The sequence below is a fragment of the Pinus tabuliformis genome, chromosome 5_1 (genome assembly GCF_031772625.1).
Source record: "Pinus tabuliformis cultivar Carrire ecotype Pingquan chromosome 5_1, CPIR1, whole genome shotgun sequence".
NCBI classification, from domain to species: domain Eukaryota; kingdom Viridiplantae; phylum Streptophyta; class Pinopsida; order Pinales; family Pinaceae; genus Pinus; species Pinus tabuliformis.
In genome coordinates this window covers 366,671,287-366,686,954 of record NC_142305.1, presented here as the reverse complement: position 1 = coordinate 366,686,954, position 15,668 = coordinate 366,671,287, and the positions used below count along the sequence as shown (strand labels likewise).

The 15,668-nt window shown below is 36.8% G+C and overlaps 1 protein-coding gene across 1 annotated transcript; it reads right to left on the bottom strand.

Annotated features, from left to right (window-relative positions):
* Positions 1-293: 293 nt before the first annotated feature.
* LOC149164966 (laccase-3-like) lies at positions 294-11,970 on the bottom strand. The gene is made up of 5 exons (XM_089429662.1): positions 11,728-11,970; positions 7,975-8,058; positions 775-1,048; positions 557-685; positions 294-469 (listed from the first exon to the last, which is right to left on the bottom strand). Exons 1-5 carry the CDS (start codon positions 11,968-11,970, stop codon positions 294-296), a joined length of 906 nt encoding a protein of 301 aa, XP_089285788.1.
* Positions 11,971-15,668: the final 3,698 nt, after the last annotated feature.

The window sequence follows — 15,668 nt, the reverse complement described above, 5'->3', positions numbered from 1 at the left end:
GAACAACATGTTTAGGGACTTTGGATCCCTTAGATTATGGACATTTCATGCTTATAGCTGTAAGGCACAAAAATGTCTATAACAAGTGCTCTGCTAAATCTAGTGACGACCGCGGTGTCATTGTAGTATGGAAGCCTAGGGAAAATGGGACATGTATTTTTGTGTCCCACGTAATAAAAAATTGCTATAGTTGTAGTGTTATCGAAACGACCTGCTGCCTGATTATTATAATCTCGGGCAGCCATATAGTATCTGCCCACTGGTTGGTCGGCGGTGACAAAAACATCAGTAGTCTAGCCGGGAGCAATGACGATTACATCTGTTTTGTATGGCTTGGTGTAGGAACCATCCACAGCCACAATTGTAAATTTGTGGCCTACTATCTTGAAAAAGTGCGCACTATTTAGTGCTGCATTGACCATCCGTAGAAGATAAGTTTCTCCTTGTTTCACAAGAAACCGAAATGTTCCTGCATCAACAATATCTATAAGTCAATATTCAACAAACGGATTTATATAATTTCAATACCTGATCTATGAAAGGAAAGTATTAATACCTGCCCTAGAGCCGTTATACAGGTCTCCTGGCTGTCCATTTAGGGTATATGCATCCGACAAATTGGGCGCACCACCACTGCGGAGTGCTTCGTCTATAACCGCCATAGGGTCAGCGTTCCACGATTCTCCTGTTCAATTACATCATCGCTTTTAATCAATATTAGCCATTAAACATACATTAATGTTTTCTGTATTGAAGGTCAAAGCAACTCATTACCTATTATAAGAGGAGTTTCCCCATGGGGTTTAGGAAATGGATATGAGCTTTCTTTGTTAGGGTAGATTACGAAAGCTCCATGCACAGTAGCTAGGAGCCATGACACATGAGCATGCCACCACAAGGTTCCTTCTTGATCAGTAGTGTTGAATCTGTATGTGTAACGTCCACATGGTTGAATGGGACATTGTGTAATATATCCAAGTCCGTCAGCCCACCCTGTACGCAATTGCCTCACTCCATGCGTGACAGATATAAGGAGTAATCTTATAATCTATACCCATCAAATATGTCTGTAAGGACCACATCTATACGCATCAAATATATCTATAAACCGCAGCAGATAGGCAACGCATATCCATTATACAGATTGGTTTTAAATGCAAGTGGTCAGATATGATTCCTCATGTTTATGGTTCCGCTAAATGTAGGTCAAGGTTTTATATACAATGTTAGTGTTCAATGATCATAGAACCATAAAAACTTTGATTACCTTTAATGGAACCATGACCAACAAAACCCTAAATTGACAGCTCATATAACTCATATTTAAGGCGAATCTATATTATAATAAATAAGCATTGCCGTAGTAGATATATTGTTCTCATCTAGTCCAATTCAGGTTATAGTGACATACCAATGAATAGTGGCATTATGCTTGGCTTGTTAGAAATTTCAGGTGATTTCAAACAAAACTGAACACAGATTAATACTCTGTTTTTACCACACAGGATCTTAACACAGCGGAACAAAAAAAATGTTTCCAGAACACAGAGTTTTACACACACACATAAAAACTTGTATTCATTAAAAGACTATTGTTACAAAATATGGTTCTTCCTCTCTCACTGAGGGATTTACAAAAAAAATTCACACATTGTTGTGTCTACACTATATGCTATTTTGCTACTGCGGCTTTTTTTTACATTCATGCGCTGCTGCATGTTACAGATTCACTGTTGTGCTTTTTCACATTCCTCGATCACTCACTCACTTCTAAAAAAAAAAAAACTAAAACTATATATCTACTAGGTTATGCGTGAGAAGGTCAAAAATGACCACCAACCGCTTTAACTCCCTGATGGAGTCTCTGCTACAGTCTGCTGCTCTTGATGAACAAAAACTGATCTTTTCTGATATTCTGTTGTACTTCTCGAGTAGGTGGAGTGGAACTCCATAACTTATAAATGCGTTGAGCTGCTCGAGGCAGGTCCTTTCCTTCTCGCTCATACTTTCATGTTAAATGTGGTTGTTGATAAGTAATGGCGCAGAATGTTGAATCAGACATTCTTCCTTCTTTGGGAACATAAAACAGATTAAGGTATAAAGACAGTATGGCGGAGGCACGTTTGAGGCGGGAATAAATAATGGTCGTTGGATTAAAAATTGACGACGGATATTAACATGGTGAAGGTGCGATATGCGATAGCTGACGGGTTAAATTGCAACATCGCATCAGCGGGAGTGAAAACAAAACTCATATGAGAGTTACGATTTGTGATTTTCGATCGTATCGCAGAATCGTAATCGGTAGAAAGACAAAGAACGTAGCAGGGCAACAGGTCGTGGACGCGATTTGCGATATGCAATTATATCACATCATCGCGTTGGGAAAAATTCAAGAGAACACACGGAGACAATGGTCATGAATACGATTTGTGATCTGCGATGAGATCGCGTCGCAAGGGAAAAATAGTGTAGCAGTTGAAATTATCATTTCAACACTCCCCTTTAATTTCAACTGCTGGGTTATCAGTGATACCCAAACATTTCCTCAAATACTCAAAACCTTTCTGTCCCAAAGGCTTGGTCAGAATGTCCGCAACCTGTTCCTGAGTGCTGCAATGTTGTAAAACAATTTCACCATCGTTCACCAATTCTCTGATGTAATGGAACTTTGTATCAATGTGTTTCGTTCACTTGTGAAACATAGAATTCTTGGATAAGGCAATAGCTGAGCTATTGTCACAAAAAATTACAGTTTCTTTTGCCTGCTCTTGGCCTAAGCTCCTTAACATCCTTCTCATCCAAACTGCTTGACACGTTGCTGCTATAGCTGCCACGTATTCTGCCTATGATGTAGACAACACCACGATAGGTTGTTTCTTAGAAGCCCCCGAAATGGCTCCTGAACCCATGTGAAAGAGATAACCGGATGTTCTTTTCCGATCATCTACACTTCCAGCCCAATCACTATTAGTGTATCCAACTAAATCTGAACTTTCTGAAAAGGTATATAAAATGCCATACCTTTTACTACCTTTGATATACCTCAGAATTATTTTTGCTACCTGCCAATGTGCTTATTTTGGCCTCTCCATGAATTTGGAAATCAAACTAACAGCAAACATTATATCTGGCCTAGTTGCAGTCAAATACATTAGGCTGCCAACTATGCTCTTGTACAAACTAGGATCAAAATCCTTGCTGCTGTCCTCTTTGCTGAGTTTTAATCCCATCACTGTTGGAGTGATTGCTGCTTTGTTGTCCTGCATATTAAATCTTTCCAATACTTCATTAACATATTTTTCCTGTGAGATAAAAATCCCATTTTCGTTTTTATCTACTTCTATTCCTAAGAAGTATCTCAACAAACCCATGTCAGTCATTTCAAATTCTTCTTTCATGACTATTTTGAAGTTTTCAATGAGGTAGCCATCATTACCTGTGAAAATAACATCATCAACATATAACACAACAATTAGTTTTTTACCATCTTTTTCTTTGATGTAGAGGGTGGGTTCTCCCTCACACTTCTCAAATCCATTTTCCAGTAGATAGGAATCTATCCTGTTGTACCATGCTCTTGGTGCTTGCTTCAACCTATAAAGAGCTTTCTTCAACCTGCAAACTTTGTGCTCTTGGCCTTTCTTTTCATAGCCTAGAGGTTGTTCAATGTAAACCTCTTCCATTAACACTCCATTTAGGAATGCTGACTTCACGTCCATTTGGTAAACTTTCCACTTGTTTTGTGCTGCTATGGACAACATTGATCTCACAGTTTCCATTCTAGCAACCGGTGCGAAAGTATCCTCATAATCTCTCCCATACTGCTGCTTGTATCCCTTGATGACAAGTCTTGCCTTGTGTCTTTCTATTTTGCTTTCAGCATTACTCTTGGTCTTGTAGACCCATTTAACTCCAATGACTTCTTTACCTTTTGGTAGCTTAACCAAATCCCATGTCTTATTTCTTTCTATGGCATTCATTTCCTCATCCATAGCTTCTATCCATTTTTTATGTTTAATTGCATCTTCGAAATGAACAGGGTCATCAACATGGCAATATAATGCAAACAAAGAATTCATACCTTCATTTGCTGCCTCTTGCTCACAAATATCACTTAAATTTCTGAACTTCTTACCTCTTTCATTTGGTGTACAAGTGCTTGAAGAAGCACTTGAATTTCCTCCTTGTGGTGTGCTTGGAGAAGCACTTTCATTTCTCCTCAAGGGTGTCTCTTGCTGCCCTTGTGTTGGTGTTGCTGTTTGGGGATGTATTTCAGCCATCTCCTCATCATCTTCATCATGAGGCAAACATTTTTTAACATTAATTGTTTTCTCTATGCTTCCATCCCAAGCTTCCTCCTCAATGAATTGAACATCTCTGCTCACAAAAAACTTCTTGGTAGATGGGATATACAACCTGTAAGCCTTGGATTCCTCACTGTATCCAATGAAAATACATTTCTCCCCTTTGCTGTCCAACTTCCTCCTTAGCTGATCTGTAATGTGTGTGTAAGCCACACATCCAAAAACTTTCATGTGGGTGACTCCTTGCTTTCTCCCACTCCATGCTTCTTCTGGCACTTTGTTCATTACAGCTTTTGTAGGGCATCTATTCAAAATATATATTGCATAGTGTACAGCTTCAGCCCAATAATCATTTGGCAAATGCTTTGCCTTTAGCATACTCCTCACCATATCCATGATGGTCCTATTCTTTCTTTCAGCAACTCCATTTTGCTGCGGAGTGTACCTTGCTGTAAATTCCTTGTGTATTCCATTTTCTCTACAAAACTGTAGGAATTCTTTGGAGATATACTCACCTCCTCTGTCAGTTCTCAAATCTTTGATACGCAACCCACTTTGATTTTCCACAAGTGCTTTGAAATTTCGAAATTTTTCAAACACTTCACTTTTTTTTTTCGGGAAATAGACCCAAGTTTTTCTGGTGAAATCATCAATGAATGCTAGAAAATATTGGCTACCTGCTAATGCTGGAGTTTGCATCGGTCCACATAAGTCTGAGTGGACAATTTCTAAGGGTGCTTTTGCCCTTATGCTTTTCCCTGATGGAAAACTTTCTCTGTGTTGTTTTCCCAAGATACAACCTTCACAAAGGCTGTCCCGTTTCTCTATCAATGCTAATCCTCTTACCATTTCTTTTCTTCTCAACAAGTTAAGACCTCCAAAGTTGAGATATCCAAATCTCAAGTGCCACAACCAATTCTCATCCTTTGGTACGCTTTGGAAAGCCTCTTGGGTAACTGCTGCAATTACTTCTTTGTTTTTCAAATCTGCCCTTATTTTGAGAGGGAACATCCTATTCCTTGTCATCTTCACTTCAGCAATACATCTTTTGCTGGGTGCTCTATCCATAATGGTGCATACATCACTCACAAAGAAAACGTTGTAACCTTTTTGAACAAGCTGTCTAATACTTAAGAGGTTACACTTCATTCCAGGAACATAATAGACATCTGCTATAGTTTTCCTTTCACCTTTCTTTGTAAATATTTTTACTTCTCCTTTACCCACAACAGAAACTTTACTATCAGTCCCAAGTGTGACTTGTGACTTCACACTCTGATCTAAAGCAGAAAACACGGCTATGTTCCCTGTCATATGGTTACTACAACCGGAATTTAAAAGCCATATATTATCACTATTTGTTTCAACCATGTTACAAGCTAACAACACATTATCTTGGCTGATACTTTCTCTAGTGATATTTACACTATATCTATTATTCATATCATGCTGCTTCTTCCTACATTCATTTGCATAATGCCCATATTTTTTACAATAATAACATTGGACATTGGATTTTTCATACCTTTGTCCTTGAGCATGATGTTATTCACTTTGTTGACTGTTGCCTTGACCTTGGTTTTGACTTGGATTGCTGCCTCTTCCTTGAGCGTTTGTTGGATTGTTTCTTCCACCTCTGTTTTGGCTTCTGCCTCTTCCTTTCTTGTTTCCCTTGCCTTGACCTCTTCCTCTTCCAAATGACATCTAGGTCTTGAAGGCTTGCTCTAGAGATGAGTTTTCATTTCTACTCAACCTCTACTCATGTGTTATCAGTGATGCATGAAGTTCATCAACTGAAAAATTTGAGAGATCCTTTGTCTCTTCTATGGTGGTGACAATCACATGGAACTTTGAGGGTAGGCTCCTCAATAGTTTCTCCACAATCCTCATTTCTTCACGAACTTCTCCATGAGTCCTTATTTGTGTGACCAAACCAATCACATGTGTGAAGAATGAGTCAATATTGTCTCACTCCTTCATGCATAGATTCTCAAAATCTCTCCTTAGAAAATGTAGTTTAGTTGTCTTCACTTTCTCCATACCATGATAGGCTGTATTAAGAGTTTGCCATGATTCTTTGGATGTCTTAGCCGCTGCTAACCTTGGAAACACGCTTCCATGCACTGCTTGATACAAGAAGAAAAGGGCTTTTGAATCCTTCTTCTTGTAGCTCTTCAATAGATCCTTCTCTGCCTGAGTTAGATTATTAAACTCATTTTCATCTGCTGGTTCTCTAAAACCATCTTCAATTATTTCCCATAAGTTTTGGGAAGCAAACAAGGCTTTCATTGTTATTTCCCAATAGTCATAATTTTTGCCATCAAATAGTGGGAGCTACATACCCATGCTATTGCTGGTGCTGGTGCGAGCCATTCTTGCACTTTAAACTACGCTTCAAATACTTGAGAAATACCTTGGATTTTTTATTGAGTCTTCACTCTGCTGGAGAAGCTGCTGTAGCAAGAAATCCTTCCTTCAGCTTCTTTGACACATTCAAAGAGCCTGGACTTGCTCCGATACCAATTGTTAGAAATTTCAGGTGATTTCAAACAAAATTGAACAGAGAGTAATACTCTGTTTTTACCACACAGGATCTTAACACAATGGAACAAAAACAAAATTTCCAGAACACAGAGTTTTACACACACGCATAAAAACTTGTATTCATTAAAAGACTGCTGTTACAAAATATGGTTCTTCCTCTCTCACAGAGGGATTTACAAAAAAAATTCACACACTGCTGTGTCTACACTATATGCTATTTTGTTGTTGCGGCTTTCTTTTACATTCACTATGCTATTTTGCTGCTGCGACTTTCTTTTACATTCACTCGCTGCTGCGTGTTACAGATGCATTGCTGTGCTTTTTCACATTCCTCACTCACTCACTCACTTCTAACAAAAAAAAACTAAAACTATATATCTACTAGGTTATGCGTGAGAAGGTCAAAAATGACCACCAACCGCTTTAACTCTCTAATGGAGTCTCTGCTACAGTCTGCTGCTCTTGATGAACAAAAACTGATCTTTTCTGATATTCTGTTGTACTTCTCGAGCAGGTGGAGTGGAACTCCATAACTGATAAATGCGTTGAGCTGCTCGAGGCAGGTCCTTTCCTTCTCGGTCATACTTTCATGTTAAATGTGGTTGTTGAGAAGTAATGGCTCAGAATGCTGAATCAGGCATTCTTCCTTCTTTGGGAACATAAAACAGGTCAAGGCATAGAGACAGTATGACGGAGGCGCGTTCGAGGCGAGAATAAATAATTGTCGTTGGATTAAAAATGGACGGGAGAGATTAACATGGCGAAGGTGCGATATGCGATAGCTGACAGGTTGCATCGCAACATCGCATAGGCGGGAGTGAAAACAAAACTCATATGAGAGTTGCGATTTGCGATTTGCGATCGTATCGCAGAATCACAATCGGCAAAAAAACAAAGAACGTAGCGGGGCAACAGGTCGTGGACGCGATTTGCGATATGTGATAATATCGCATCGTCACGTCGGGAAAAATTCAAAAGAACACACGGAGACAATGGTCATGAATGCGATTTGCGATCTGCGATGAGATCGTGTCGCAAGGGAAAAATAGTGCTGCAGTTGAAATTATCATTTCAACATGGCTCTGTTATAAACTTTAACAATAAGACTGTCCCCATTTCGTACATGAATCGTTGGGCCTGGTAACTGTCCATTGACCACGACTAATTCATAGGTCTTGCATAGCCTGGTAATATTCTTCGGTTCAATCTGTGGAGGTATCCAAACGTCAAACATTAAAGATATTCACTACTTGAGCCTGTAGGTGAAGTCTTTCATTCTTTGCTTATGGTCTATGTGACTAAAAACTTCAAACTGGCTAAAAAGAAAAACTTACAATGAAGGTATATCTGTGGAGGTCTGCATTTGTAATGGCAGCCAAACAAGCAACAAATGAGATTAGAAAAACAAGCCTGAATGCACATACTGGTTGCAATGACATAATTACAACGCTTGCAAACGCTGAAAATGATATCTAACTAACGTCCTTCACTGTCTTAATAAATAAACAAATGAATCCTTCAGCTGCGGGCAGCCGCACTCGATACTGGTCTGTGTTTCTGCTAACGAAGACCGAATATATATATATATCAAAACCAAAATTTTGTAACAAGTTGTTAGAAATAATTCTAACAAGTGGAACGACAGGACAAGTGGCAATATCAATGATTGTGAGGAACAGTAGAGGCTTTCATCATCTGAATTTTTAATCCAATCATGATAGCTACTGACAGGAGGAAAAGGTTGCAGCTTCATCTTCATAGCTGGCATCTCAACAGTTCTTATCTTTTATAGATTTTGCTTCCATGCTGTAACATCTCCCACAACTTGTTCTGATAAATTTTTTATAGGTTTTACTTAATATATTTATATGCTGTAACATCTAATGCAACTTTTTCTGATATATTTATAGGTTTTGCTTAATATGTTGATAGGTTTTAGCTTGTAGTTGTGGCATCTCTCGAAATCACGTTTTCCGTAATGGAATCTGTAACAAGTCAAGCATCGTGTTTGGGCGGGCACAAGCCGACGTGTTTGAGGCGAACGTTTGCGTAGAAGATAAAACGTAGGTTCCACACTAATGAAAGGAAAGAAATGGACTTTAATCATTTAATAATCAAAACCAATATTTACGAAAGCAAACGTTAAAGCATCGTCATTATTGGATACAAATTTATTTATTTTTATAGAGACCATTGAAACCAAAGAAATAAACTTTGAAATCATTTAAAGAATCAAAACCTATAGTCATACCATAAACGTTAAACACACAAACAAATTTGGGCTCTATTATTTATGTTTAATTTCATTTTCAAGCAATTTCATGGAAAACTTGGCGCTTCATTACAAAACTCCAATCACACAGAAATTTCTGTCTGTCTAAAGTTTTTCTATGTGCCATAATACAAGTCGGTGTCATAATAAATTCACTAGGGTAGAGCGGGGAACATGATAATATTCCAGGTGATCGAGTTGGTTTTTTTTAATAGGTTAAGACTTCCCACGAAACAAATATTAAGGATTAAAAAAATGATTAAAAAATAGTTTAATATGACATTTACAGAAGCCATCCACTATGATTCGCTGGGATTCAATGTTTTGGTCACAATCTCACAAGCATGGAGTTTAAACCATTGTTAACATTTACGTTTCTGGAGAATCCCAATGTTAAATTTGAGGGTAAGGTATAAAAGAAAGATTTAGATTGCCTTTCTCAATCCATAAATAGATAGTTACTGCAATTGTTATTTAAATTATGTTACTGGACTATACATGGAGTCGACCTCATAAAAACACGTGAAACAGGACCTGAAAATACAAACATGAAAAATCACGACCTAAAAGAGTTAAAATACGCTTCTATGAACAAACCATGTTCCTGAAATGACCCTTGCTTTTGCAAACTACGCTAATCAAATGATTCAAATGAAAATTCATTCCATATCACAAATAAAAAGCAATTCACTCCACAGTGGCGAAAAACAGGCAACTTTTGCCGCCCGTTGACGAAAAAGTGCTTTACAACTTTGTTAACTCAACTCGTCCGTAGTGTTCCGAAACATTCGACGGAACTTACTCTACTGCAATGCCGTTGTGTATTTGTCAAAATTCTCGGAGATTTTATTCTTATATTTTTGGATCTAATTATAGAGATTTCTTAGAATAGTAAATTTGAGTTATGAATTTTTCATAATTCAAAGAATTTTTTAAAGTGTTAAAACTACAAAAATTAAAATTTGACTATTTTCTTTTATGAGATCCTAATCAATCACTCATAAAATAATTCAAAAATAACTAATTTTACATAAAAAATAACTAATTTTACATAAAGTAATTAGCTGAAAGCTCCCGACTTCAATCTCAGGTGGATCATCAGGCTGAAAGTATAATTTTGATATATATTAAAATTTATATACTACGTGTTTTTAATGTGTAAATACAGAATCATATATTAAGTAGAAACCGAACCCAATCTATGTAGTTTCAATTTTTTTTCAATTCTTATAACCTAAATTATATTTTTTGATGGTACGTGCAGAATTTGATTCCAATTATTGAGCTTTGTTATACGGCTATATCGTAATGGGAATTGATTTTATTGAATAATAATAAGAAGCAGCTCGGGCAATAGAGAAACAATGGTGAAATAAGTTAGTTGGTTTTCTGTTACAATGGTTCCATATATAACTGAAGGTTGATGAGACGACAATTATTTTCAAGCAAACATTTTAAGAAGAAAAACAAGAGCTGAACACTTCAGGGACACTGAAACAAATGATGATAGTAATAATAAATCTATTGAAAGTTAATTAACTAATTATGAATGTATTTGAAAGTTAATTAGTAGGAGAATTTATTGAAAGTTATTTCCTTGTTTTATGTTAAAATAATACTATTTTTGATGGAAAATGTGCATTTTCTGATTGAAAATGATTATTGATTTTCTTATGAGAGAGCAAATCCATGGAAAAACGCGTTTAAAACATTTAAATTACAATTCTTTTCCTCCCGTATGTGTTTAGAACATTTAAATTACATTTTTCCCCTCCAGTATGTGTTTAAAACATCTAATGTACATATTTAATCCCAAGTCTGAAACTAGCAACAAAAGGAATGACGTGAACATCTGTGTTTTATCGTTATTGCAATATTTATTGTGTTTTGACTTGTTTTCAAATTCTCACACTTCATATCATAAAAACCAACTTTCAATTAATGACATTTATTGTACCACATAAACCCTTTAGGTCTTGTCTCTTAATTAATTCCATGGTTATTGTGTTCAGAGGTGTCAAAAAATGTCCTTTTTTTTTTTTATTTGGTATTTTGAATATAAATGAAATAATTGCATCATTTTAAATTTCGGTTGATTGTATATTTAGATATTTGAAAATTTGGGTTGATTGTAGATTTAGATATTTGAAGAAAGTGATTTGTTAAAATACTTACGATATAATAAATATAATTATAATGTTTACACAATGCTAAAAGTAAATGTTATATTTAATTTTCCAAGATCAATTGGTAAAATATATTAAAATTAGTTAAATTTAAATAAAATAAAATTAGTTGATATAAGTTGACATAATGATTAACTTTTTAATTAATTTATTCATTTTCTTTGTAATTCTTCAAGGAAAAACACAATATTTTGAAGTAAATTTCATTCAATATGGTAATAAATTGAAAAGCATGATACATTTTAATGCAATGAAGTAAGTGAGAATAAAAAGTAAACATAATTAAAAATAAATAAATAAGACATGTATTTATAATAATTTCATAATTAAAATAATTTATTTATTTTTCTAAGTAAGCTTAAATCTATTAATGTAACATATGGTACAGAGAGTTCTAGGCATCAGAGTGCCGCCATACAGTCAGCAAGATATCAAAAATTGAGCCGCCCACAAGGGGAAACCGGCCCGAGAAGCGTTTGAAAGCTGCCTCGCAAGAGGAAACCAGCCTTGAGTTAATAACAGTAAGCCAAAAAACTGAGCCGCCCACCAGGGGAAACCGACTCGTACATAGATTAAGAACTGTTTTAACTACAGAGATCAGCTTAGACACACTTAGATACACAGGCGACAAAACCAGCAAAATGCTCAAAAGACTAGACATGATGGCGAGAAAAAGTAGAGGCGCTAGAGTCCATAGTCACCCGAGGGCAATTCTTCTTCAATTATACACCACCATCATTCCTTGTCATTAGGATCTGGATTGGGAGCCCTTTGAGGAGCGTCATCCACCGCTTCACGCTCACCTGCAGTAGTCCCGGTGTTCTGGAGCTGGCCAGAGCTGCTTTCATCAGGATCTGGATCGAGAACCCTCTGAGGAGCATCATCCACCACTTCATGCTCGCCTGCAGTCGTCCCGGTGTTCTGGAGCGGGCCTGAGCTGCTTTCATCAGCTAGGCGAGAGGGACTATAATCTACGGGCAGAGGAACAGGCGGAACAGAAGGGGAGGCCTGCAGGCTGATAGGGGGCGCAAAAGATGGGGGAGAGGCGACGAAAGCAGGTCGAGGTTCAATGTAATGGTGAGAGGTGAAGGTGACATTCCGCGGGGAGGGAGGGAGGCAACGAGCTTGGCCCCTTCCATGAGTACGACGGGAAGCACTTTCGCTGGGACTGCGAGAGGGGGACGAGCCAGAGGAAGGGGAAGGGGAGGGAATAGGCCTGGCGCCTCCCCTGCGACATCTCATACGGTGCCTCAACTTTGGCATTGTAACACTGAAGTCGTGAGAGCCGGCGTAAATGAGAGGAGGTCCCAACAGAGGGAGGTGGGAGCGAAAGCTGAGCAGAGCAGGGAGGAGCTGAGCACAAAACGAGCTGTGCGAGTGATGATATCCACATATGAAGATAATGCAGGAGGCTAGCAGGCAGTGCTTTCCAACCGTGGTGCGAAGGTTGTGCACTTCAGCATCCGGCGAACAACGAGAACCTACAGGCAAGAGCTTTCTCGACATGGAGACCGGCAAAGCACCACAATGCCAAAACCAAGCAGTTGAATTCTTGACTGAGGACGGGGTCATAGGGGCCGGAGATTCATGTTGAAATTCTTGGTGTCTCGGCCTCCCCACCGAATTGAATGTCGCGTAAGGTGACGACCCATCAACTTAACTGTTCCAGAGGTGAGTACCTGCCTTCCGCCAGTGAACTAGTGGGCTTGCCATGCGCCCATCTGCCAGGTCGTAACCTCCATCACGTCAATGTCCACCCGCATCTGGGGTTCATAATTAAAATAATTATATAAATGAATAAGAATAATTAAAATAACCACTTAAATTATAACTAATTAAATTAATTATAAAATAAAAAACAACTAAAATTAATAAAAAAACATTAAAATAGCCATCTTAAATAATAAAAATATTTAAAATTTTAAAAATTAAAGATAACTACATCACCCCAAAAAAATGGTATTTCATAACTTTAATATATATATGTATGGTTTATTATTAAGGTTTTTAGGGTTTTACTTATTAGAATTGTTAATACTAAGTTTAGAATATATGATTTAATAATAATAATAATAAATGTTATTAATACATTAATATAATTACTAGTATTAATAATACATTATTACATTACTAATATTAAAAGTATATTATTACTAGAGATTATTGCATTTATTTATAAATTTTCACATTAATAATATGTTAATTTAAACACTAACATATTATAATTATGATCAATCTTTCTAAACAATTTGGTCAAACATAGTGAACACGAAAATCATGTTTAACCATGATAATTGCTAGGCATTATGTTTAACATACTTACAATTAAGCATAGACACATATCTAGAGTCATCATGATGACATAGAGAAAGATATTTAACCTTTGCAGCCAATGTATAAATAGTCAACCATGGTCAATGTTAATCAACTGTATGTTGACCATACTCAATGATAGTTAACATTGTTCTCTCATAGTCATCCTTAGTCAAACATGGTCAACCATGGTTAATCATGGTTATCCATGGTCCATCGCCGCATTATGACAAATAATTTATGGATATGAAAGTCAACCATGGTCAACCATTTCCAATCATATTTTATAAAATCAATCATGGTCAACCATGGTTAATGATGGCCGATCATTTTCAAATGACGCATTGTGAAAAAGATCGTCTCAATATGAAATCAATCATTGTCTCAACCATGTTCCAATGTCGCATTATGCCAAATATTGTCTCAATATGATGATCATGGTCAACCATGTTTAACCATGTTTTATAAAATCAAACACAGTCATCCATGGTCAACATTGGTCGCACATCGCATTGTCACAAAGAATGTCTTGATATGAAAATCAACTATGGTTAAGCATGGCGAACCATGGTCCAACATTGCATTGTGACAAGGTTTGTCTCGATATGAAAATCAACTATGCTCAACCATGCTCAACCATTTTTTATTTTAGTATTTACAACATTCATCTTAAGGTTTATATACCTTGGGTTTATATTATTAGTCCCTTGGATTTAGTATTATTCCTTTGGGTTCATATTATTAGTCCCTTGGATTTAGTATTATTCCTTTGGGTTCATTGGGGCCACCGATTTAGTTTTTAAATGTCGGGTCTGGGGGGGCAACAATGATTTTATGAGCCCCTGACCTTAGCGAGGGTTCGAGGAAAACACCCCAGAAGCTAAAAATAGATGAAAATTTGCATTGTAAAATATTGTCATTTCATAGTCAATATGGGTCATTCATTAGGTGGATGATCTGATGGTAGAAGTTATGTTTATTTATGGTTTATTTCCCTAGAAGGCAACCCTCTCTTTATATGAGGGAATTTTATTGCGGTTGTGCATTATTACTATGAGAGAGAGTGAGAGAGGAGGTTGTGTGAGAATGAAGAGGGAATTATAACGGATCTGTTGTAGGTTGTATCATTTCATTTTGTTGGATAATATAAATGGAAGGACTGGCTATTTCTCCATGGTCGTAGCCCAAATTGGGTGAACCAAGTATATATTTGTCTCTCTTGTTTTATGTGTTTATGTATATGTGTTTCCACAATATTTTATGTATTTCATTTCTTTGTTAATGAATTTCTAAGAAATGATATCAGAGTCAAAGGTTTACTTGGCTAATAAACTTGTAGCAGAGAAGGGTTCCTGGTTCGAGTGGGATAAATGGCAGAAGATGATAGGTTTAATGACCAAAGCTACTAACTACAAAAGATGCAAATGGAAAATTATGTGTATCAGAAATATATGTACCTACTATTAAGCATAAAATCAAAGAAGCCAATGGGTATGATGGATCTAGAATGGTAGATTCTCGACAGAAAGGCACCAGGAACAATACAATTTTGTTTGGCAATGTTGGTGGAATTCAACATTTCAAGGGAAACAACAATACAAGTTTTAATGACAGCATTGGCCAAAATATATGAAAAACCCTCGACCTCAGATAAGGTATTTCTTATAAAGTGTCTATTTAATATGAATATGTTAGAAGGTGGATCTGTTGCTGCTCATTTATATGAATTTAACATGGTTATTAGTCAATTAAGTTATCTAGGGGTAAATTTTGATGATGAATTTAGGGCTCTATTATTTATGTCCTCATTTCCAAAAAGTTGGAATGACCTATTTATGTCTATTAATAACTTTGTCTCTCGATCTAGTACATTAAAGTTTAATCATGTTGTTGGTGCTATCCTTAGCGAGGAAATGCGATGAAAAAACTCCAATGAGACATCAGGTAATGCTTTAACTTCAAAGACTGGGGGAAGAAAAATGGAAAGAGGAAGGAGCTCAGGAAATCGTAGTAAGTCAAGAAAACGCAGATACAAATCTAGATCAA

Bases quoted from the DNA above. Each gene is read 5' to 3' on its own strand.
- LOC149164966 (XM_089429662.1), bottom strand. From the start codon at position 11,970: ATGTCTAGTCTTTTGAGCATTTTGCTGGTTTTGTCGCCTGTGTATCTA. The intron at 1,049-7,974 runs GTACGAAATGGG...TGATGGGTATAG, and splicing joins TACCAGGCCCAACGATTCAT to ATTATAAGATTACTCCTTAT. The intron at 686-774 runs GTAATGAGTTGC...GTAATTGAACAG, and splicing joins GGAAACTCCTCTTATAATAG to GAGAATCGTGGAACGCTGAC.